This window comes from Myodes glareolus, chromosome 21 (genome assembly GCF_982192425.1).
Source record: "Myodes glareolus chromosome 21, mMyoGla1.1, whole genome shotgun sequence".
In the NCBI taxonomy this organism is placed as follows: domain Eukaryota; kingdom Metazoa; phylum Chordata; class Mammalia; order Rodentia; family Cricetidae; genus Myodes; species Myodes glareolus.
The window spans coordinates 21,581,926-21,607,990 of record NC_142046.1 but is presented as its reverse complement, the minus strand read 5'-3'; the positions used below and the strand labels follow the sequence as shown (position 1 = coordinate 21,607,990).

Genomic DNA, 26,065 nt, shown 5'->3' with positions numbered 1-26,065 from the left:
ATTTATCAAACTGTAAGTGCCCCATTACTGACTGTACCCACTGCATAAACTGACTGCTTCTTCAAGGATGCTTTGTTATTATTATTATCATTATTATTATTATTATTGAATAGTATTTGGTACACAGTGATACCGAGTCATGCTTGTTTAATTCATTATTGGAAGGAAGGAACATGGAAGAAGGAAAAAGAAAAAGTGAAGGAAAGCAAGGAAGAATGAAGAAAAGGAGGGAAGAAGGAAGAGCCATAGGAGGTTTAGAAAAGACTGTGTCGACTTTGCCTTCAACAGAATTCTGTTTCCCACAGACCATTAGATATAAGTATTTGAAGAAGGAGCTCCACATATCACCGCCTGGGAAAAGTGAGGTGTTCATTGCTTCTGAGGACTTAGGCAGTGGATGCAGCGTCCTTTCTACTGACTCTAACACCAAGCCTCCGATGCTCACACTAAGTGTATGAGCCCTTCTGGGTCCAGACTTTTGTGAGGAGCCAGCTTTGTGAAGGAGTGTGGCTACATGTTCTGAGGGAGACTGGGGAGAAAGAAGTGCGGTTACAACTTTACACCAGTGTGGGTCTTAAAATTCCTCTTTAAGAAGCCTTTAATTTTTTTAACTCTAATTGCAAAGGTTCCATGAAGAATGGTGGGGTGACCACGCAGCTCTAGCCTTGTGTGATTTACAGCTCTGTTGGGGAGAAGGACCCGAGTCACAGTCCAACCCAAGAAGACAGTAGATTAGCCGCGGAAGTTACCTTTCCTGAGAACTCAGATACCTGCTGTGGAGAAATGTTTGTCTCGTGCCTGTGTGGGAAGTGCTGCTTTGTGCCCATCACAGTTCAGTCAATAACACAGAAAAGAAACATCCCTGCAGCATGTTGCCTAGGAGTTCACCACTACCTTCAGGGACAATGACAAGGACAAGGACAATCCAGTCCTAGAACCTGGCTTCCCCTGATTTCTTCTGGTAGCATCATTCAGAGTGTGGTCAGAAGACAGACACCTGTTCCTAGGAATTCCAGCAGAGGGGTTTTTTTAACAGAACTCCCTGGGTGTCAAGGGATACACACACACAAAGAAAGAACTGAGGTATCTCCGAAATGCAGGTCGATCATCCCTAATCCAAATCCCCCAAGTAGAAGATGTTTTCAAAGATCATAAACTTCTTTAGCACCAACAAGCTACATGCTCCTGACCTGACTTCTCTGAAGGGCGTGAGCGAAAACACAGGTGCGTGGAAACCTCACACAGAATGGCCTTCGGGTTATATGTATAAGGAGGATAGGAAACATAAGCGAATACCACAATGACGTGATGAGAGTTGGGTCTCATCCTCAAGACTGTGTGTGTGTGTGTGTGTGTATGCGCACGCGTGCAGACACAAGCACACACACACACACACACACACACACACACACACACACACCAATACTCCCAAATCTAGAAAGATCTGAAATTTGAAATACTGCTGGTCCAAACATCTTGAATAACAGATGTGCAATCATAGGAAGCAGCCGCGGTCCCTGGGCTGGAGGAAACAGGGAAAAGCTGATGTCAAAATCTAGAAGGGAGTCCCAGCTCCATCCCAGGGCTTGGAGCTGCAGTGAGATGGTTTGCCCAGATGCTGCTGGAGGCATGCGATTGGCTGTCAGAGATCTGGAGTCTAGATGAGCAGCTACTGCAGGACCGATGCGGCCAACAACCACCTAGCCCTCTACTACTCAACAGTTGGCCGAGTTAGCAGTCCATCACGGCCACGGCCACCGAGGAGCAGCTTCCCACCATGTGTTTCGGCAATGATTCCAGGATGGGGTTCAAATAGTCACGGGTTTTGATTCTCTGAAGCTGTGTGGGACAGAGATCAGACCCCGCACTTCACCTTGACAAGGGTTTCATTTTCTTCTGCTTAGGTATGTTGTTTGAACCTGCAGTCAGGAAGTCATCCGCAAAGGTGTGCCATTCCTGTGTCTGTTTTGATATCCGTGTTTTTAGGGTATGTTTTCCTGGATGGTTCTTTCTGTAACGGTTTCAATTTACTTCTTCACATCTCAGCAAGTAGCAGATCCCCACCACCACCACCACCACCACATTTGCCCCTCTTGCCCGGGTTGTTTTCTGTTCTCATTACTTCAGAATCCTTTGTGATGAGAAAACCTTGGCTCTGAATGCTTTGGGGGTCAAGAATAACGCCAGAGCTCCCTTTCCTCCTGAAGTGCATGACTAGGTGGTTACTCATTGACTCCTGGGCATTCTTTTGGAAGCCTGCCTCGGATCTGCCCCGCTCTGCTCCTCTACAAGCTTTAAGGCAGTGAGGAGAAGCGATAGCAGCCCTGGGTCTCCTACGTCTGAAGCTCAGCCAAACTGAAGAGTATCTCCGAGTAGGGTTAGAAGGTTTCCTTTAGAAGGCAGGCGAAGATGCCCTGGCTTGAATCAGACCAGAGGGTGGGGGTGCTGAGAAGGCTTACTACATTTTTAGTGCATTCATTTTTAGTGCTTGGGTATGAAGAGGGGGCTGTGCAGGTGCCGAAGGAGAGACACAAAGGGCAAATGAAGAACTTCCCTTTGGGTTAGGCTATCGCTGAAAAAGAACCAAACTTGACATGTATCTTACCAATATCGTCCTGTAACAAGGAGAAAAGAGAAGGAAGAAAGGAGGTGGGCTGTGTTCTATATTCAGCCCCTTTCCTGGATTAGTTAATGCTTAGGAATCACGATTGTAGGCAGCACTGAGAAACACGCTCCTTCCTGAGCCACGCACAATCGTCTAAGTGTCTTCCATTTAATTCGCACAATAGCCCTTGAAGTAGAAAGCACATTGCCTCCATTTTACATACAACAGGGTGAGGAACAGAGATGGTACACAATTTGCCCAAGGCTGCCCATTGCAAGAGGGCAGAATTGACCCTCAAGCTAAGCAAATACTCTGCATTTCATGGATCCTGCCACCTTGGTCATTCCATGTAGAGTCAGACCCTCCCTAAGAGCAAATAGGCCTTCAGCACCACCTTCCAATGTGTGTGCTTTCCAAGTCCGCTTTAAAATCCTGTCCAGGTCTCCATTGATCAGATGATTGGTGTCTAGGATGTCACTATTTGACTTTTTCCAGTGAGAGGGGAAAAAAAATATCCAATTCTTTTCTGTCCCTACTCTTCCGTATTGGTTTATTTTCCTCCGCCCTGTTTAAGTCTGTCCCCACCTCCTTTCTTCTGCCTTTCCAGCTGTGGCTTGGCCCCATCCTCAGTCCCTTCCAGTTCCTTTACTGTTTGTACCCAGTGTTAATTGTCCCTCTGACCTACTGTCACTGGCCCCTTCTAGGCCTCCTGTCCCTTGGGCTCCTCCACCTCCATCTCCCCTCTCTCTCTCCCTCCCCTGACTCCTTTGGCCACCCCCTTTTCCCTGCATAATCTCCGTGGCTGCCTGCTTGACTGCCCAGGTTCTTTATCCCATCTTCCCCTCAAAGGCTTTCTCTGCTCTGCTGTTATTCTTGTATTAGCATTGAACCCATTAAAGCTAATTTGTTTGCCCTAATCTCCATTTATTTTTCCCTAGTTGATATTAGATTTCCCTTTCTATTGCTCCAGCATGATTTTCTCTTTGTCTTCCTAATGGTCTACCACCCCCCCCCCCCTTCCTCTTATTAATCTGGTTGGCTTCACTGTGGTTTCAAGGCCTTTGTCTCTCTGCCTCCCCAGCCCTTAGATTAACCCTGTCACCTCTCTCCCAAAAAGGACCCCCAGTGTTTGTATTTCTAAGGATGAAGCTGCTGTAAATGTCAACAAGCCTCTAAGCTTCCTGGGGACCGTGCTGCTGATCTTGACAGCAGGTCTTTTCCTAAGGCCGGTCTGGAGTTTCCAGAGCACAGGAGCAGGGTGGCAGGAGGTACCTGGGTCCCAGAACTGCCTTAGCCTGAAAGCTGCTACGCTCTTTCTGGTTTGTCCCAGGTAGGATGAACTTTGGGGCTCTCCCAAAGATTTCTGAAGGCTTCTTCCAGCTTCCCTTTATCCTATACATTTTATTAGCAGGCTAAGCAGTAGATGGGCAACTTTCTCCCCATGACCGAGATTTGGCAGTTTCTTGAACAATGGGCACAGTACTTCACCTTGCTCAACACGCAGAGGCCTCTGTGTCTGCGCCTCTGGGCGTAGTTGATCTACATCTTGCCCTCTGGTTTCCATATACCCAAGGAGAGAGGCCTCTCAGGAGCGAGGTTCACTAATGTTCTCGCCTCGCCGGCCTTGTCTGTGGACCTCACTCTTCAGACTTCCTCTCTGGATACTGAGAGCCTCAGAGACAGCTGCAGCACATCTTCTGGTTGTGTAAGCTCCTTTCTGGGGGCCAGAGTCCTCCTAACCCCTGCTCACTAGACTCCTTAGGGAAGCCAGGTACTTTCCGCCTTGTACGGTTCAAAGAGGAGATTTTGGTATGATGTCCCTGACCCTGGGTCTGTCGGAAGAGCCTCTGGTGACGGACGGCTCAGGGTTTGTAGCCACACTGTAGAGCATAAGTTACTAGGAACCCAAATCATTAATTAGTCGATTAAACATGAACTTGCCACCAGGAGCCTCCCAGAATCCTGGAAAGTGTGCTAGAGGTCTTTCTTCTGGCTCCTCCCCAGAAGGCCTGTGGGTTCTGGGTACCAAAGACCCACCTGGGCAGTGGGGGACATCCCTGAGCCACACAGCGGGAGCCAGCGCTCTGCAATTCAGAGCAGGTGAGGACACCTGAGGAGTATACACTTCCAGCTTCCTCACAGGTCCCCCCAGACTCCCCTGGGTTCAGAGGCTAGTGACTATTATAATGTTGCGGTTTCTTTAAGAAAATAGGTTGATAGTAAAACAATTTTCAATCAGCTAGATTTCGAGTCAATGAGTGGTGCTCTCTAATAGTATTCTAGGAGACCTGTAACGTGTTAAGATGACTTCTGATGATGATGGGCTTACCCTTGAGAAACACACACATTAATAACCTTCACTATGTTACCAACCTCACGGCTTTGTGATCCATTCACTGTGGACCCCATGAATCGTCACCTTCCGTCCCCCAAGCGGTCCTGTAGGATCCCCACAGGTGATGTGTGTACACCAGAGAGGGGGTCAGTGTGTGCATCTATGTAAGGGGCTAGCGCGTGGTTAACAAGTAAAGCTATGTTACCATGGACTGCTAGGACACTAGGTTCTGGAGCTCCGCTACAAGGCTATAGACTAGAGTTTAAGGAACACACATTTAAAAGTCACTTTGAGATGGGGAAGGAGGCAAGTTGAAAGGTGGCTAAAAGAACCCCTAGTGGAGACAGAAAAAAACATAAGAGTGAGAGGGAGAGGACAACAGGATGGGGTGGAGAAGGAGATGGAGGAACAAGAAAGAAACACAATTGTAGTTGGGGTAACTACAGTGAGTTAACTACAGTGACTAAGAGGCCGGATAAATGAGGAGTCTTAAATTTAATACAATCACAAAGGAGAAAAAGATACACTTTCCTCTTTTTCACTAAATCATCTCTCTGTTTCTCTCCAGTTCTGGGTTTCTTTGCCTTTCAGATCTTAGCTAAGCTAAGTTGTGATTGACAAGCTTAGAGAGGAGAACAGGGTAGGCTTTGGCCAGAATTAGAATCAGACACAACTAGAAAGACTGTATGCATATGTGGGGGGAGGGAGGCATGGAGAGGGACGAGAGAGGAAGGAAGATGGGAGTTGAATCTCTCAAGGCAGGACTCTAGAAGGTCTGATCACCCTGAGCTTCACAGGGAGGAACACATGAAGACCTGCCTTCCTGAGTACAACATATCAAGCAAAATCTTCAATAAATTTTTCCATCTGTGCTTTCCAGAACTGTCTTAGTTAGGGTTTCTATTGCTGTGAAGAGACCCCATGACCACAGCAACTCTTATATGTGAAAACATTTAATTGGGGGGGCTTCCTCCCCCCCCCAACAGGGTTTCTCTGTGTTGCTTTGGAGCCTGTCCTGGAACTCGCCCTGTAGACCAGGCTGGCCTTGAACTCACAGAAATCCACCTGCCTCTGCCTCTTGAGTGCTGGTATTAAGGGCGTGCATCACCTCCACCCAGTGAGGAGGCTTTCTTACAGTTTCAGAGGTTCAATTTGTTGTCATCATGGTGGGGAGCATGGTAACGTGAAGACAGATGTGGTGCTGGAGCTGAGAGTCCTACATCTCGACTCAGAGGCAACAGGAAGTCAACTGATTGTCACACTGAGGAAAGTTTAAGCAAAAGAAGCCTGAAAGTCCGCCCCCATAGTGACACATTTCCTCCAAGAAGGCCACACCTCCTAATAGTACCGCTCCCTTTGGGGGCCATTTTCTTTCAAACCACTACAAAACCCACAACAGCCACTAGCCTAGAACTTGACACCACAGCAAAGGGGGTCGTTTGCTCGAAGGCCACACTCAAGGCTACTGAAGAAAGTGGGAGGGGACAGAGATGAACAGGTACAACCTACAGTGTATGGCTTCAGAGGAGGAAACCCAGAAAGCATGGAGTTGTCTACAGGACTTGTGACCACATGAATCTGAGATTTCTGCAGAGCATATGATCCTGGAGGCCTAGTGCTCCACGGCTATCCTTGGGCTCAGGGGCTAAGGTCATAAGCCTCCCAAAAGGAAGAAAAAGCTAAGGTTGAGCCCCCGACAGGGTGGCCCTGAGGCTAATGTAAGAAGATGAGAACCGTACACAGAGGATCACAAGGGCACCTCTGTGGTGGTGGTGGAGTGGGCTGCTGTGACCAAAAGTCTGTGGGAGGGGACATGTATCCATGCATACACAGGCTGCTCTATCAGCGGGTCTGACAGCAAAAAAGCGATGGCCTAATGTCCAGACTTACTTCCTTGCAGAGACAGGACAAAATTTGTTTTCTGACTTGCTCATTTTCTGTCCACGGAGGCCCCTTTGGGATCTTGGTGCTCTCAAAGTAGAAGAAGAGCTGGCAGAGATTGGGTGGAGTGTATTCGGAACCAAGGAGTACCCTGAATGATCGTGTATTCGCTTGTCAGTTTGTCCTTTTTTAAAAAAAAAAAAATCTTTTTAAGGGGGCTGGAGAGATGGCTCAGTGGTTAAGAGCATTGCCTGTTCTTCCAAAGGTCCTGAGTTCAATTCCCAGCAACCACATGGTGGCTCACAACCATCTGTAATGAGGCCTGGTGCCCTCTTCTGGATTGAAGAAAGAATACTGTATACATAATAAACAAATAAATAAATATTTTAAAAAAGAGAGAGAGAAAGTTGTCATCTGACTTCCACACACTTGCTGTGGCACAAACAATTTTAAAAAAATCTTTTTAAGTTTAAATCCATACTTGAGGCTTTCATATGGGGTTCTGGGCATCAGGGGCAACTCCCCCTCCAGGGTAGGGCAAGAGAAAAGATTTTGAACAACAAGTGTCGACATTCCCTACTCCATCAATCTCAAACCTGCACTTCTGTGCCAGTTGTCACAAGCTACAGGTAAATTCAGGGTTTGGGAGGGGGTGCTGAGCAAAACCCTGATACGTGGTACCTACATGTTATGAGCTGAATGGTGTCCTGCTCATCAAATTCATATGTGTCCTAACCCTCAACGTTTCATCATGTAATTTTATTTGGAAATAGAATCTTTGCAGCTAGATCGTTAGGATGGGTGTTCATCTGCTATGATCATGTCATACACAGCAATATAAACAGGACACAGAAATAGGCAGAGGGGGAGACCATGTGAAGACTGAAGCTCTGCTGCCGTGAGCCAAGGGACACCAGAGACAGCCAGCACACTGGTAACTAGGAAGGAAGAAGGGAGTAACTCTGGTAACATCCTGGCTTGAAGCTCCTGGCCTCCAGAACTGTGCGCTAAGACATGTATGGTGTTTGCGCCATCTTGTTCATGTCTTCTATCAGCAGAGCCCTAGCAAGCTAACAAACAAACAGACAGGCTTTTGTTTTGTTTTGTTCTCGTTTTTTTGTTTCGGCTGTGTATCCATAGATGTATATGTGTCTTGCTATGTGACTCAGGCTGGCCTTGAACTCCTGATCCTCTTGTCTTTGCCTCCAGAGTGCTGGGATTATGGATGTGTTTTGCCTAATGTATGTCTGTGCATCTTGTGGTACACCTGGTGACTGCAGAAGCTAGAAGAGGGTGTCATTCATATCTCTTGTAACTGGAGTTTCAGAAGGTTGTGAGCCGCCATACAGGTGCTGGGAATTGAACCTGTGTCCTCTGGGAGCTAATTCTCCTCACTGCTGGGTCATCTGTCCAGCCCCCTCAATGGTGTTTTAACTCTGAAATGAACACAGTGGGTGGGAAGGCCCCTCTGGAATACTCTGAGGCATTTGGCTGTCTCCTAGCTTCGCTCTAAAGGGCCCTCTAGTCCAGCAAGTTTAAGCAAGACTCTTGGGGGAGAGCCCTTTAAACATCACACCCACATCTCCTGGCATCACGGTCTCCCTGCCAAGGACCACCTGGGCCTGATTCTTGATCCTTCCATCCTGTAGTGGGAGTTTTTCCCCATAGAAGAACATCAGTGAATTGGCACAGCAGAGTCCCAGCATACATCTCTTCTCTTGCTCTGTGTTAGACGGGGTCCCTGCTAGGGTACATAGAGAAGATGCCAAACTCACGGAGTAGCCTCAAGTTGTGCCAGCTATTATATAACCAACCCATTCCTGAAACCCACGTCCATGAGATACGCATGGAGGCGCATCCATGATCTAAGTAAGTCCTGTTCTTCGGCTCCGTCTCCGATGGTCCCGTCACTGCCTGACACCATTACAGTTGGGATTGTAGGCATGGCAGAAATATGAGGTATCTGCGCATACTGAGTCCACAGTCAGGAAGCAGAGGTGAGTACTTGTGTTCAACTTGCTTTCTTCTTTTTGTTTGGTCCTGAACCCCAGCCTATGGAATGGTGCCACCCCCAGTTGGGGTGGATCTTCCTTCTTCAGGTAAATCTCTCTGGAAAAACCCACATAGTCTCAGAGGTGTATTTTCACGAGAATTCTAAAGTCAGTAGAGCTGACTATGAAATTTAACCATGACAGAGACTAAGCCTCTAATGCATGAATCTTTGTGATCAAACTAACTTGCACACTGTAGCAGTAATCTACTGAAATAATCCCTGTTAGTGTGAAGAATAGAGTTTGGGGGGGGAGGGGGAAGAGAAGAGGTAGAGAAAAGGGAGAAAGGGAAGAAGAGGGAAAGAAAGGGAGAAGCGAAAAAGGAAATGAGGACGAGGGGTTGGACTAGTAAAGGGGGAGGAAGAAGAAGAGGAAGCAGCTTCTTTGAGTCAGCAAATTCTTGTTAAGCACTTGACTACATATCTGCATGCCAGGTATTGGCTGTTGTTTGAGTTTAACCATCAAGAATCTAGGAATTCCCTATCCTCACAGGAGTGCTTGTCTGTAATCTAACCAACCACCCTGCCGAGCAGCCTGTGTCCACCAGGCAGGCCCCTGGGTCAGAACTGCCCAGGTCTGCCCATGTTTGCAACTTAGAGCGGTCTTTGTAGTCCAACTTGGCTATGCTGCATTGCGCTTGACCTCCCCGGAACAGAGAAGGAGGGCCAGAGGGGCTGCTCCGGCCTTGGGAGCCGCAGCAAGTCCTCCAGAGGGCTGCAGTCCTTTCTCCTCAGTCTCCTGGTTGTCATTTATTATTTTAAAAAAATGAAAAATAATTACATTGTATCATGTGGAAAGAATCAGGTATGCTTCGCCCTGGAAAACCTTCAGTCAGTTAATAAAACAATAAAACATGTTATTGGAGAATTAAGTGGAAATCACCCACACAGACATTCACGGGGTCCTCACTCCACGTAGGATTCTATACTATGTGCTGGGCGATTGAAAGGTTTGGAAGGGTCTTTACTTTCATCTAACTCAGAGACAGGACACCACAATCAAAAAGCTAAAGAGTGTTTGTTGGTAATGGAAGCTGAGTGCTGGAGAAGGGAACGGAGCAGAAGAAGGAGGAAGACAGACAAGACAGGACAGTCACCAAAGTTTCGGGATCTGACAGTCTCATTGAAAGTGGTGGAACTTGAGCAAGGAGCTGTTGAATTATGGGAAAAGGGACATGACCAGGGGGCTGTCATCTTACCAGAAAAGGTCTGGAAGTGGGACTATGCATGTGTGTGTGTTGGGAACAATGACGAGTTTGCTGAGACACGGGTTTGCATAGAGAAATACTGGGAAAAACGGCGGGCAGATGGAAGGGAGTGTCTCAGATCCTACGCTAGCAGTTGATCAAAAAAAAATCTGTTAATAAATGCATTAAAAGGAAGTACAAGCAAGGATCCAAGATAGTTCTGGAAAATCACCAGGCTAAGTTTTTCTGGAATGATTCCAGGAGAGGAGAGAAATCAAAACATTTTGATAATGTGAATAATCTAGCTATCCAAACGTCCCGCCACAGCTGCTCCCTTAATAAAAACATCACAACATCCAAAAGACTCTGGCAGGAGAGCGGGGAGGGGGAGGTACATAAGAAGTGCCAAACACAGAAATGTGAAGTCAGCCAGGCAAGGATGGAAGTTTCCCGAAGAGGCAGGTCCAATGCTCTGTAAGCAGACTTGGGGACGGCAGAATAGAACGAATGTCCCAACCTGGCTTTGTTAAATTCCCCGTATCTGCTAGGTACCATGTCTGATCGTTCATCTTCCCATTGCTAGCTCCTTCACAAGGACACACACCCTAGAATCCCCCACCTCTGCTTGGGCCACCTTGTGCTGCTTCACCTTTGGCCCTCCCTCAGCTACACCCACAAGTCACAGTTTAGCCTGTGACTTCTCCCCCCTTGCTCAGCATTTTGTGCCTGTGTGGACTGAAGTCTTTTCTTTCTTTGGCTCTAGATAAAAGTCCACTTTGCTTTTCTATCTCTGGAATGTCAGCACAATGGCAAAGGTGTCCAGTCTTGAGGATACTGCCTGGGGCAACCCTCAGACTCTCGGTCCTCAATGCTTCATCTTCGGGGACCAGGAGGCTGGGTTCTGGACAGGACGAATCCTGCTGCTACTGCTGCTATCCCCTTCGGTAGCTTTGTCCCAGCCCACCAAGTGCCACTTTCTCCTTGCCTACTACGTTGAAGGATCTAGCAGGTGTTTACTTGTTTAAATTAATGGTTTAATGGTAATCCTGCTTACAATGATTTAGAATTAAAACCTGGGCCTTGGCCTGGGAATATATATAATCAATAAGGGCACACAGAGAAGATTTGGGCAATCGAATTAAATACCAAAGGGCCCTGCCGATGGATTTGCAGAGCATGTTCTGGGTAGCAAAGGGAGCAATGGAGAGGGAATAAGGTGTCAGAGTCAGAGAGCGAAGAGGTATGGAGATGTTTCTACACATGCTGGAACCCAACCTTTGAGACACAGGGTACTGACTGAGCATCTTTGAGGCAGAGAAATGGGCCAGTAAGAGGCTCCCGGGGGAGAATGGAGATCTGGGACTAGGAGTCTTCCCAGAGTGGACCAATATGTGTGTGCACTCCAGAGGGAGACAAAAGAAACTATGACATCTACGGGTTTCTGGGAGGGACTCTTCAGGGATGACAAGACCTTCAGAGGAAATCTCAAGGAGACACCTCCTGGCCTTAGTGTTGTGACGACTAGCTTCAACTGTCAACTTGACACAATCTAAAATCATCTGGAAAGAGGGTATCAACAAAGGATTGTCTAGATTAGTCCAGTTTGTGGATTTGTCTTTGGGAAAGGAGTCAGGCATCTTGATTACATTAATCGAGGTAGGAACACCCATCCAACATTATTGGCACCATTCCCTGGATTCTGGATTGTATAAGGATCTCCCCTTATATAGGCTGAATGCTAGCAGGCATGCATCAACTCATTGCTCGTTGCTCCGGACTGTGAGTGTACGGTGACTGACAGCTTCAAGGCCCTGATGCCTTAACTTTCCTGCAATGGAACTGTGAACCCAGCAAACCCCTTCTCCTTTAAACTGCTTTGGTCAGGATAGTTTATAATGGCAACAGGAAATAAAACTAGGTGTTTACCAGGGAGCTGAGACAATGAGACCATAGGACCTTTCACAGAAGTAACGGGTGAGCAGGTGCATGCCAGCGTAGCTGAGTAATGCAAGGCCCTGCTCCGGGGGCCGCCTTACCATTTCAAAGCACCTCAGTCCCTTAAGTCACCAACATGTATGAACTGTGCCATGTACCCAGAAAGAAAGGGTATTGTTAGAAAAAATCAGAGTGAGTCCCAGAGATGCTTTCTGACGAAGAGAGGCATGTGGATCTCATTATTTCATGCAACTGGAGAGGTATAATCTCTTTGTGGATACCAGACACGTTCCCCTTTGCACCAATACCAGCTATTCTGACACATAGACACCATAGATTGTTCTGCAATAAACACCTTGAAGCGGTGAGCTTGACAGAACTTCTGAATTAGATCCTAGATCCTGGATCCCAAAGAACAGACATAGAAGTTCATAAGTAGAAAAACTTACACCTTCAACTGGAAGGGATTTTGTCTACAAATGCACTGCTCCCTGCTGGCACTTTTGGCTCTGTTGTACGGCTGTGCACCTCTGCTCACCTACAAGAACATGTCGCCTGAGAATCACAGACTTATGAAAGCAATAACTACTTTATTCTCTGAAAAAAATCATATGGCTGGCAACCATCATAAACACTACTCTGTGGCTTTTTCAACAATCTCGGTCTCACATGCTCCTGAGACTCGTTAACTTTCCCCGTTCCCTTTCAGATTTTGTCCAATAGACACCCGCACAAGCTTGGATGTAGCTGTGCAGTAGGCTTGGGACAGATGCCAAAGGGCCCCAAAGGGAAGAGCTGCTCCAGAATTCTATACCAGAACAGAACCTTAGAGATGATGGCCTCTTCAGAGCAGGGGATCCTGCCTGGATATCATATGCTCAATGCTTCATCCTTGGGTTACAAAAAAAGCTGGATTCTACAAAGAATAAGTCCTTCGGAAATTGCCACTAGTGACTTTATCCAGATCAGGGAAGATCCACCAAGAGCTCCAGGGAGCTAGGGATGTTAGTGGTGGCTACTAGCAAATGGCCACCTGTTCCTGAGCCGCAACTGACAAAAATAATGCTGAACCCAGAGTGTCTACTGAACCTCCATGACCACCCATGTTCTCTAACTTTGCAAGGGGCTGGTGGTCAGGGTATTAGAGCATGACTGGATAAACCATATTCCTCTATTCAGATCTGAAGTCATAAGCTACAAAACCAAGGTGGTACGGGACCTTTCCCCGTGCACCAATACGCCCACAGGATGGAGCAGAAGCCATGGGTGGCTTGGACTCTCCTTCCTCACTCCATCTATTACCATCTCCTTACAACCACAGATTCAATCAGAACATCAGTCACACCTGTTACTGCACAACTGAGTCTCCTGGGGTCTCTGAGAACAGAGGGACTTCTCTGTCCCCTTTAACACCTATATTCACTGGGCAGTTCCTAAGCCCCGTAAAGTCCTATTCCCAGTGTGTTTATGTGTGTAAAAAACTAGTAGTACATGTCTGTATGTAAACTTATATCTGCCAGCCTATGTGGTATGTATTTAAGTGTGTGTATCCGAGCTGGAGGACCAAGCTCAGGTGCCCAGACTATAAAATTTAAATAGCCACTCACTCACTCATTCTCAGAAATGGCCGTGCCCTTGTATGAGCCCACAAGAAAGTGGCTTGTGCGCCACCCCTCTCTAGTTCCTGGTCTGGTTGCATATGTGTGTCCATCAGGTGTGAGTCCCAGACGTGTATGTGTGTGTATGTATGTGTGTCTGTGTGTCTGTGTGTCTGTGTATCTCCGTGTTAATATGCGTGTGTTAATATGTGTGCACCTAGATGACTGTGTACCTCAGCAGCTCTCACTGGACTTCAGCCTGGGAGGGAGGCCCTTTCTTCCCATTTTCTAACTCCTGCTCACACAGAACAGGCCACAGACGACGCTCTCTCATCTTAAAGCCTCTATTCTACCCTCACCACACTTTAGGGTGTACCACCAGGTCACTTGAGAGAGCTCTGGTTTTTGAGAAGAGGTTCCCAATCTGCCACAAGGACTGTAGGACCCGAATCCAAGTGTGCACACCCTCGGTCTCCTGTTGCGACAGGGTGACGGCAGAGCCTCATCTGCGACTCCCCTTGACCTTAATGCTTCTGGAGCTATTTGGACTATTTAGTGTAATTAAATCCTATGCAGTTCTTGCAGTGTGTGTGTGTGAGTGGCCTGACAGACCCTCAGATAGCTCAAGCCTAGAATGTAGGAGCCACAAAGATAAATACCCCCTGTGCAAAGCAGACCACAACCAGCCATAAAACACAGCACTAAGCTTTCGTGGGGGACCTGGGGGAGAAGAAGGAATCATAGAAAGCTTTGCAAGAGGTGGTGGGTCTGCTGAAGAGAGCTCAGATATGGGCAACAAGTGGTTGATTGACAAAATGAGGAGCTCCTGAGCACACAGTACTAGCAGTGGGGAAGAGCATCAAGCTGGGTGTGAATGACCTTGAGGCCAGCTTTTCAGTCACACCCTTTTATCCTTTACCAAAGGGAAACTTAGATTCTCCGGGCTCAAGTGGGTGCTGTCTGTGTGGGGCAGATTGACGACCACAGGAAAAGAGTCGGCAAACAATCAGAGGTTTGCAGATACCAGCAATGGTTGGCAACAGATGTCCATCAATAAGATGGGCCTGTGAATATGGAGAAGCCACCCTCAACTGCCACCTCCATTTCTAGACTTCTCAAGGACAGAGTCAGAGTTCGAATGAAAGAGCAATTGCGTCTACGCTGCATGATACAGAGAACAACTTGAAGAGGGATGGATCCAAAGAGCAGCCTGGGCAGGAACAGGATGTGCTGCGGAGCCTCAGGTAGTCCCAGGCAAAGGGCCCCTTCCAGCTGGTGGAGCCTAGCATTTTAGCTCTGCAGAAGTGGGCATCTGTTCATGATGCTGACACCGATAATTCTGTCTCGTTCTGAGATATTCAGCCATATGGAGATGAGACCTGGAGCTTGCTGGCCCCATCCAGGCTCCCTTTCTGGAGCAGAGCGCGTCAGGAATCCACCAGACCCCAGATGGCCGCAGGAGGTTTATCTGTCAGCAGCTGATGATATGGTGGCTCTCTTGTGGCTGTTCAAGATAAACGACCTGAGCTTCCTAGTGCCCCTGACTGACCTGTTTGTCAATGTTTGTCCTTGTCCTGTCCCTGAGTTGTTTTGTCTGCTTACTCCCCCTCCTGGTTCTATGGGTCTGTTCCCTTTAACGGGCTTCACAAGAATCCATTTCCCTGCCCTGAGTAGGTACCTCTCCTATCTTCAAGATGAAAACCCAGGCATTCGCCTTCCTTGTCCTGGCCACAGATGTCACCATCGCTGGCATGGTGCCCCGAACATGGTGAGTGGCAGTCCATGTAAGTTGAAATAGACCTGCCGGCTCTCAGATTCCAGCTGTTTCCTAGCTTGACCCTAGAACGGTTTCTTGCCCACATCCCTCCTCCTCCCATCCACCTCAGCCTCAGAGTCAGATGTCCATCATAAGATGGGTCTGGGGGTGTGGGCGGTCACCCACAATTGCCACCTCCATTTTGAGGTTTCCCAAGAACAAATGAATATTCGAATGAAGGCGTGAAGCCAAGCTGAAGTCAGCAACTAGCCCTCAGTACCTAAGACTTAAATGTCAACCAGGGTTCGCCATCCAGCTCAAACTGGATTACTATTACGCAAAGTGGCAAAACAGAAGACAGAGGTGGACAGTGAGGGAGGTGGGGAGACAAGGGGAGAAAGCAGAAAAATGGTGACTTTTAATTTCTAAAAACTAAGTGGTATGGGTTTATATTAAAAACAAGTCTCTAAGGCAAATGTTTGCGTGTCCTGCCTTAGCTGTGCACACAGCATAATTGCTAAGGCACAGGACTCCCAGGAAGATTCCATCAAGACCCTAGCCCAGCGGTTCTCAACCTTCCTAATGCTGTGACCCTTTAATACAGTTCCTCATGTTGTGGTGACCCCCAACCATAAAATTATGTTTGTTGATACTTTATAACTATAATTTTGTTCCTGTTATGAATTGTAATGTATGTATTTTGGGAGATAGAGGTTTGTCAAAGGGGTCATGATTCATAGGTTGATGATATTCTGGATTCCAACCTAAAGTCCACAGGCATCCTAGTAAAAGCTCAGTGCTCTCGGTACTAAGCTTTCTTGTAATGAGGCAAGGAATGGTTTTCTAGCTATGACGGTGAGAGAGCTGACAGTCGCTGCGGGGATCTTAGCCGACATTGCCCAAGTATTCGTGCATTTCACCTCAACATCCCTGTAGCATGGGTCTACTGTTTCGTCTGTGTGGAATATGAAAAGGTCTCTCCTAGATCTACAAAAGAACAACATTTCAGCTCTGGGTTTCAAGTTCTCCAAGCAATGTGATATCTGGACCTGGTGGCCATGATGTGGAACAATTTTTTTTTAATAGAGTGCTTGCCTGGCATACAGAAATCCTGGGGTTTAAGCCCCACCACCTTATAATCCAGTCAAGGTGACTCATGGCTGTAATTCTAGCATTCAGAAAGCAGAGGGGCCATCAGGAATGCATGCTGTCCTCCAATGCCTGACATCTCTTTTGCATTTTTTGTTTATATTGTCATTTATTTATTTATTTTTGTTTTTCAAGATAGGGTTTCTCTGTGCAATCCCGCCTGTCCTGGAACTTGCCCGGTAGACCAGGTTAGCCTTGAACTCACAGCGAGTTGCCTACCTCTGCCTCCTGGGTGCTGGGATTGAAGGTGTGTGCCACCTCTTCTAGAGTCTGCTTTGAAAAAGTGGAAAAGAAAGAAAGGAAGAAAAAAAAGAAAAAGAAAGAAATCTTGAGTAGCCACCATGTGCCATGTTGAGGATATTAATTTCTTTTGAATATGGATAGATTCAATATATACTTACCCTGAATATATATATATTGAATATATTTACACTGATATATTCAACATATATTCATTTAAAGACATTAGTTTTACATATACTGCTTCCTAGAAACCCTGAAGTATTCCCCAATTTCATACAATTAAATTATTCAAGACCCAAAAGACAACATAGTTCCCAAAGGTCACGCGGAAAGAAAACAGTGAGGTCCCGGGTCAAGAACAAAGGCTCCAGGGTTTAGCCCCTCCTGCTGCCTGCAGGATGGGGGCCTTCCATGGTGGGAGGCTGGAACAGGACCCTAGCTTCACAGTCATTTAGGAAGCTCCTCACCCTCTTGACACCTCACAGCCCCTCCACCCCAGCTAATCCCAGGAATAATAGTGCTGCTGTCTTCCGCAAATATTGGAGACACCAGCGAATAAAAATGACAACACAAACAGAGGGTTGGGTGTGTGCAAACACACAGTTCACGGAATGACAGCAGATTAAGCCATTTCCCTCCGAGCTGCCTCGTTCAGCCAGACCTGTCTGCTGCCCTCTTCCGTCGGTGGCACTGTGTCCCAGCAGACTAATTAGCGCTAACTGCCAGGTCACTCCAAGGCCATTTAGGAAAACAAGTGAAAAAGACAAAACCAATGGCCATTGTGACTGAAGATAGAAAGAGGAAGAGAGAAGGAAAGAAAGAGGGGGGGAGGGAAGGAGGAAGATTGGGGAGGGGGGAGAGGGAGAGAGAAAGAGTAGGAGCTATAGATTGGGGATATGTCCTTTCTTTCAGTTCCTCTGCTTAAATAAAACCGTCACAAAAATTGCAACCAGCTCAACAGCTCAGTGAAGACATTAAAACAAACCCCATTTTGAGCTGAGGCTAAAAAGGAACGTCTGTAGGCGCTCCACAGCAGCAGAAGCCTTGGCTCTGACGCCCTGAGGGAGAGACCCTGAGGAAGCTGCAGAGGAAACAAAACTAAACTTGGAGAAAGAGTCCCTCACCCAGCGTCCTAGCTACACGGCCAGGAGACTGGATGCCCAGCACTAGCCCCTGGACACATCAAAACTATTTCTATCATAGAGGCTCCTTCTCTGTTCCTGAAGTGAACCCAGGCACTCAGACTCAATGTGGTGTTGAGCTGCTGCGGGAGAAAATGAAGCTTCCTGTGGGCTCTCAACTTTCTAAGGTGCCCGAAGGTGGCACTTCTTCCGGTACAGACAGAGATGCAGCCATAGTTTTGGAGGAATGTGTTGAAGGAAGGTCCCTCCCTTCGCTTTGGCTAATGGCTGACCCCTCCATCTCCCCACAGCAACTTTCAAGAGGCGCTGGGAAAGCTGAAACACTTCCCTCAGATTGCAGATGGAAAGACAGACCCCTGCTGCAGACAAAAAAACTTCAGTTAGTTGCTCGAGACTGGGGAACATGGATGAGGAAAGCAAGCTGACAGACCGAAGGCTCTCACAGTCCCTGCTGGTATAGGCTCTTCAACTTCCTTGCCTAGTGTTTCCACTGCGTTTCTACCAAGTGTGTGAGTGTGAACACCCATCTACTGCTACCAAGTTTTGATGAGCTGGATGTTGGGTGGAGAGGGAATGGACTTAGATCTGCCTCCTTGCCCATGAGTTCCCTTCATTTCCATAGAAACATCCATGCAGGACCTGTCAGGCAGAAGTCGTGAGACTCAAATGAGTTGATGGATGTGCCTGCTCTCAGTACAGCGGCACACCTGTAACCGTCCACAGAGAGGAAAATCTCAGCTTCCTGGCACTAAGCTCCACGGTAGACTTGGCTCTGGGGGAACTGATTCTCCTTCTTTGATCATAAAAGAGCATTGCGTGAAGAGGAGGGGCTGCAAGAATGGCTGTGCACAGCCTCGCCATACTTGGCACCTCTTACGGTATCTGAGACTATGGAGCGGGATCCTTAGGAATTAATGCAGAAAAGGGACTTAAGAGTTCATGAGAGACATCTGAACTTCTCTACCCTTCTTCTTGGACAAAGATGTTGGTTTCTACCCAGACCCCAGACTTGGGAAAGATCTTCAGTCAAGGCAAAGCTGGCACTCAGTGACATGAATGAAGAAGAGTTTACCCAAAAACCTTGCCATAAAGAATTTCTTTTTTTCTGGCCCCTGTAAAATAAATCTTTGGTCATCGGGTCCCCATGAGGTCATGGGAGTGCACTGAGGGGTGGTTGAAAATCCAAGTAGGTTGGTTAGCCTAACTCTGGATGTGAGAAAATTATCATCTCTCCTCACAGATGGGCTTTGAAGCATTGTTAGCGCAGGGAAAAAAAAAAAAAAAAGTCGGAAGCCCCTTCCTGCCTGTTTGGCTTTAGATATTCCATTCCAGATTTACTCTGTTGGGTTGGGGAAAACTGGGGTGGGTTCAGCTTTCGGGAGCCCAGAGCCCTCTGACGATTCTTTGTACTTTTAACCTCAAAGAGACCCATCTAACATTGCCTCAGAAACAGACTTGGAACACATTTCATTCGCCTTGACTCCCTTCCTCCAAAGAGCCTGGACTAAGTAAGGCATTGCCACCTGAATCCAGAAAGAAACATTCATAGTGTGCGGCATGGCTCTCTTAGAACAAGTTTTGGACCCTAAAGTTTTATCTCTGAAGGAAGTGAGAACTCGGGAGGGGAAGTGCCTGGGCTTCTACCAAGGCATCAACTCAGGCAAAATAACCCAGTCTTGAATGGGATCTCATGCTGTGCTTCCTCCTTTTAAATCTCTGTCTGTCTGTCTGTCTGTCTGTCTGTCTGTCTGTCTGTCTGTCTCTCTCTCTCTCTCTCTCTCTCTCTCTGTCTCTCTCTGTCTCCCTCTGTCTCTGTCTTCTCCCCCCCCCCCCCCCACGTTTCTCTTCTCTTCTGGCTCTCATTCTCAGACTCTCAGAGCTCCAAGCGGCTCCGCAGCTCAGCTGAGAACTCTGGGATTTCTTGCCTTGACAGAGTGGCTTTAAAATGCTTGTAACTGGATGAAGACAGACCAACTGTGGTGAGGGAGAGTAAACACATCCATGCATCCAGTCAACTCTGGCAAGTGCCTGGCTGACATTATAAACTATAGTTCCTGCCTGAGCTGGGGAGGATGCTCTAGCAGACTGGGTAAGGACCAAACCACAAAGCAACCTTCTCTCCTTCTCTCCTTGGTTGGCTGTGCCCCGGAAAGGGCAGGAAGACTTTCTTTCTTTTTTTTTTTCCTTTTCCTTTTTTCTTTTTTTTTTTTCTGACCTGGTTTAAATGCTCCTAAGCAAAGTGTAGTCAGCTACACCTGTGTGTGTCTCCTTGGTTTCATGTTTAGAAATGAAAGAGGGAAGGCAGCTTCATTCTTTCTGTTCTAGATGGGTTCCCCTTACTGCAAACATCCTATGTGCAGGCAAAATCTGAGAGTAAAAGAACTGGAATTTTTTACATACACAAAAAAAGAGAATTTGACAAAGGCATGATTTGATATGAACATTTGAGCAACTTTTCCTGCAAGGAATCTATAATTTCTACATTACCTTTGTGTGTGTGTGTGCGTGTGTGTAGGTGCGCGCACGCGCGTGCGCGCGCACACACACACACACACTGTTTTTATGAAAGCCAATTAATAAATGCTAATTCATTCAGGCATATCTCCACTAAATTACTGTTTCATTTAATTGCAGGGGAATTTTCCATCACTAAACTCTCCCTTGCTGATTTTTTTTGCATTATTTATATATTTTTCCAGTTTCACTAATAGTGAGGTTGGTATGTGATATTATCTGCTGTTTGTGCGTCTTAAATTTCATTTTCATTTGAAATGTTTCCTCATTCTTGCAGCTCCACATAATCTTGGAGAAACAGAATTAAAAGCAGACAGGATTTTATTTTTCATAGAAATGGTTGAAAAAGACACTGGCTGAAATTAACCTGACATGAGCATATTTTATGTGATTATATTCCTCTCTTCCTGAGGTGCACAATTGTGTGTGTGTATTTGCTTGTGTATGCAAGAGAGGGGAGAGGGAGGGGGATTAGTTCAGGAATATCTTAGGCCAATAAGTCACAAGCCTACCTATGAGAAGCATGAATATGCAAACAGAGATGGGGCTTCCAGAACAAATAAAAACAACATCCAAATTTTTATGCATGTTCCTAGAATACAATGTACATTGTTTTCAGTTTTCTCTTCACAGATTTTCAAATCAAAACTTTGATAACTAGATGCCTATTATCTTAACCAGTTGGCTGCCCAAGAGTTTGCTCCTTTACAACATAGAAAAGAAGGAGTATGGAACAGTGTTGAGGGATGGCTTGGGAGAGTGGAAGAGTGTGTATGTTCAAAAGAATGAGTTCCAAAATCAGGATTTCAATTTCAAATTTTCAAACCTTTTAAATCAAGGATCCTAGTCACCTGAACTGGGCCACCTTCTTCCCAAAGTAAATGGTGTATCTTCATCTCTTTCAGCCATCCCCTGTCCTCCCTCTCCCCCATCCCCTGTCCTCCCTCTCCCCCATCCCCTCCTCTTTTCACTTTCTTTATCTTTTTCTTTATTTTATTTTTCTGTTTCTTTATTTCCTGTATTTTTCTCTTTCGCAGTACAAGGTGCTGGGGGTCAATGATTAAACTGCTTACTCCAAGGTTTAGGTATGAGACAGCATGTGTCACCCACCATAAGTAAAATTTCACCTTTCCACCCAGCTCCGTCAATAATTACAGAGAGCCAGGATGGCTGTTAGTAAATCATACTCAAAATAAGCTACTAACAAAAAACTGATTTTATCTGTTCAGAGCATTCCAAGTTTCATTGATTTTACAAAAAAAAAAAAAACCGAACAACAACAACAAAAAAAAGAAAAAAAAGGAATAAAAAACCCACAAAGCAGAGAGAACCTGATCCAAAATGAAGTAGATCCACAAACGACTAATAAATTTATCCACAGAAAATGTGTGCCCATAATAGTTGCTCTCACATAAATTGGAGATTTGAGACTGTCATACGATGTTATGATTTCATATATTAACAGAAGATCTCCTTCAAGTCAAAATGATTCTTAATAATTAAAATTACACGGTATTGATTTTTATTTTGTTTTCTTCGTGTCCTTTGTCCTTTTGGGTGTAGATTGATAAAAATTAATTAACTTTCTTTTTACTTCAGAAAGGTCTCAAATAAATGCTTCCAATAGACATCAAAAAAGTGTCAATTAGAAATAATTACTTCTTATCAATCAGTGGGGCAATTAAAGTGACAAGGGCTTGAAAAGATACTTATCTTAAAACTAATTCACAAGGCAACTAAATTATCTCCTAATTAACTTGCAGAGGATGGGAAGCTGGACCATCCTGAAACAAAGATGAATTGAGGAACCCCAATACCTCTTTATGTTCCTGGACACCGGTTCATCTCTCAAGAAAACCTTTTTCTTTTCTTTCCTTTTTTTCCCCCCCTAAGCCAGGCAAGAAACCTGGAAAGAAACAGATTCTTTCCAATTGGGGGTTTTTCACCCTTTTCCCAGCTGTAGGTGTTTAAAGGCAACTTAGTTCCTTCCCTTGATCTTCTCACCCACAGCTAGAATAATATATTTCCGGAGGAACGGAAGGGATAGTTTCTCCACAAGTTTTTTGAATATTACTTTTAGTGGCAATCTGCTTACTTTTTTTTTAACCAAACTCTCTTCTTCGTGGAAACATTATTTACGTTTTAATATATAAGTGGCACCGATCATTCTTCACGCAACTTTCAAAATATTCTTTTTACGCTTCTGCTTTTAGAGAATTTTGTCCCCCGGTGCAACAAAAAATCCTGCGGATTTATCGAACGCTCGGCCCAACGCGATATCAAAATAATTCACTCACAGCACGAACTATCCTTGAGAATAAAGCTGTAAAGATGTTAAGATCCGGCAGGAGAGGAGGGTGAAGGGGGAGCGACGGTGCGAAGGAAACTTTTGCTGAGCAGAAAGGATGGCTGGACCAGGGGATCTGACCTGGCAAAAGCTCAAGAGGACTCTTGCGCTTTGGAGTCTGCTCCGCAGAAAACTTAAACCCTCAGACTCCACAGTCGCAGGCAAAAATTGAAGTGCCAGCAGAATTGTGGACCAGCCGCTAAACCTGAAGAATGGTCTTTTCAAAAAAACAAAACAAAAGATAAGAAGGATCAGCTACGAATTCCTCACTAAATAAGGGACACCACGTCAAACAAATGATCAGAAAAACGAGCATCTCTGGCTCAGCTTTGCCTGCACAGGGATCAGGGGAGAAATGCGGAACAGATTTTAACTATTGGGGTTCCTTTAGGCATTTTTCATCTTTTAAAAAGTCGTGGTATGGATGGGAAAAGTCCCTTGTCCTCTCCTTCGCGGTTTTATTTCTTCCTTTGTTTGGCGGAGGGTGAAAAAGAGGCTCCTTTGGCTTTCTCGGACAGAAAACTACCTGGTGAGGCGGGAGATAGAAGGGAGACACTCACACCCAAGAGCGATCTATATCTGAGCTGATAGGAAAAGCGCCTTTCTTTCAGCAACTGGGGCAGTCGTTGACTGAGAATAAAGTAAAGGTAAATCGTGCCTTTTGCCTTTTTTTATTTTTATCTTCATTTGTTCTAAGGAGTGCTTTTAAGACGAAAACAAGCCAAACCGGAAAAATTCTGACACTCTTATATCTTAAGCGGCGATTGAGAAGAGTCTCGCTCATCCTCGTGAATTCGAGGTCTGTGAGTGCCCACTCTTGTCACCAACGGAAAGGTCAGGAGGAGGTCGAAGCAGAGTAAACCGGACTCGCCAAAAGCCTAGCCAGAGAGGATAGCAGCAGCCAGACCCCGCTGGGCCTGGAAAACCAACCAACTCCGGAGTCGGAGGCGATGTTCAGTATCGTAGGCTAGTTTGACTAAAGACTAAGGTGCTAAAATCATGCCCTGGCCTAAGAAAGTGACACAGAGGCGCGCTGGGTCCCCAGGAGCAGCCGGATCGGGGTGCTAGGCAGCTGCACTGGCGGCGCCAGGGAAGCGCGGGGAGGTGTCCACACCGCAGTCGCTGAAGCTGCCCCAAGTTGGCCAGGGCAGCTCTAAGATCGTTAGGGTCCCACTTTGGGAATGGGGCGGGGGCAGGGGTGAACATCCTGCTGTCTCCTCCACTGCTTTACAACCAAAGGGGTTAGGAAGCCTTTCCGAGCCCTAGGGGTTTGGTGGTATCCCTTCCAGTGAGGTCCGGGCCCTCCCAGCCGAGACTGCGCCGCACGGTCTGACCCTGGCAGCTAAATAAAGATCTCAGCCGCGCAGCGCGCGGGATCCGACCCTCCTTATTATAACAAATGTCCCGTTTGCTGAGCGCGACTTCATATTCGCGGAGAATTCATCTGAAATATTGATTTCCTCTCACTTGGCCGGCCCAAATCGATCGCGATGCGCCTTGGCCCCATAAATCGCTTTCCTCGCGCCCAACCTGGCTCCATCCATCACCGCGGGCCGAGTCGCGCCTCCGCCCGCGGTCCACACTGGCCGTGCGACTGGGTGGCGGGCGTCCACCACTCTCGCCAGCCTGGACCCTAGGGGTTCCTTCCCCAAGTACACCCTGACCCCAGCTGCGAGCGGGTGGATCAGGCACAGCTGCAGGGAGCTTGGGAGCTTTTGAAGGGCCTGGGCTGGGACGCAGGTGGGGAGGAAAATTGGGATCTTTTGGCGGCCGGCATTAGTCTGCGCCAGTGGAAGCTCTGAGCTTGGGTCCCTGCCTGGCTCAAGGCAGGTAGGAAGGCATCCAAAAGCACCCAAAAGCAATAGTGCGCCACTGTTCCCAGACACCCCAATCCCCAGACTCCTTTTTTCCGTGGGACGAAACATGCAGAGGTGGGGGTAGGGCTCACGGAGCCCTAAGGAGTCTTAAGAAGAATTGCGTGCACCCAGAGATCAAAGAATAGGGGTCGCGGCAAGTCTAGAATCTGCTTGGCCTAAGGCCTGAGAGCGTACAGGATGTCCACCCTGTCCAATGGCTGTGCAAGATGGTTGGGGGGGGGCGCAAAGGACAACCCTTGTGACCCCACAGTTAACCAACCCCTCATTGCTTCCTGTGGTTCTCAGAAACCAAAGCCGGGAAAGGACAGCTTGGGCAGAGGGAGACCCAAGAACTGGAGAACAGCAAGGTGGTCCCCAGTGGAGAGCCAGGCCCGAGGCGCCCCCAGCTGTGTCCCCACACAGGTGGGTCCCGCCAGCCTGGAGCGTGAGCTCTTTCGCCCTACCCAGCCAAGCGAACACACCGACGCACGGCGGCGCGAGGGCTGGGGGTCCTGGCCCCTTTGCGGTCCTTACCGGATCTGATCGAGTTGTGAGGCATTGCCAGGGAGTCGCTCGCAGCAGCCTGCGGAACACTCGGGGCTTTCTTACGCAGGTCCTGGCGGCGCCAGCAGCCACGCTGCTACCCTGCATAAACCCAGGGCAAAGGACATGAGACTTGAGGCCCCAACTCCACATCCCCTCCCCAAACTAGGTCTTTTGACTCCCATTGAGTGCCAAGAGTAAGGAATATTTTTTTTTTTGACTGAAGTGAGGCCAACCTCAGTCTGGCCTAGCGAATGTGCTTATTGGGAGGATTCATAGTTAGGAATGCATGGAGGAAGCCCCAAACTCCCGCCAGGTACCCTATCCCTCTATTGCCCCAGCCTCATCCCACTTAACTTGAGAAGGAAGAAGCTGTTAGTCTTCTTAGGACCCTCTCCTTTCTCACAGGCCAGCTGTTTCCCAGCCTGCTCCCTTCTAGCCCCTAGGCAACATACCTGGCCGGCTGGCCTCAGGCCCTCTCTGCCTGGGTCTGCCCCTGAGATTGCCCAGGGCCCAGGCGTCTCTTCTTCCTTCTGAAGTTTGCTCCCATCCACCTGGCATCGCCAACCAGTTTTATCCCGCCGAGGCCCTGGGAGATGTGTCTGGCGAGGCTCTCAGGCCGCGGATTGGCTGGCTGGGTGCAGGGGGGTGAGGGAAGGGGAGGATTTTGCAAGGGGGACATGGCTGAGTGGACTCAGGAGTTAGAAACATTCGCTGGAGCTTGTGTTTCCAGCGGAGGGAAGAGAGGAAACACTGGGGGAGTGGAAGATGAAAGCCTGGGGGCCTGAGGATGTGACTCTTTGGAGACTCTTGGGGTCACTGACCACCAGAGTGAGCTCAAGGTCGCTCTATGACACCCTGCAACCCTCCTCGGCCCCTGTGCATGGGCAAAGGGCCTTTTCTTTTCTGTGTGAGAACTTCGGT

General features: G+C 47.4%; 1 protein-coding gene across 4 annotated transcripts in view; it reads right to left on the bottom strand.

Moving 5' to 3' along the window:
• Nucleotides 1–25,717, bottom strand: part of Pax8 (paired box 8) — a 59,066-nt gene extending 33,349 nt beyond the window's left edge. For all 4 annotated transcript variants that reach the window (XM_085681206.2, XM_085681207.2, XM_048426147.3 and 1 more), the window contains exons 1-2: nt 25,597–25,717; nt 25,133–25,243 (exon numbers count right to left, since the gene is read on the bottom strand). In XM_085681206.2, the coding sequence (XP_085537332.1) occupies nt 25,133–25,157 (25 nt within the window). In that variant the 5' untranslated portion in view covers nt 25,158–25,243; nt 25,597–25,717. The remainder of the gene's footprint in view (nt 1–25,132; nt 25,244–25,596) is intronic.
• Between the last annotated feature and the right edge of the window lie 348 nt (nt 25,718–26,065).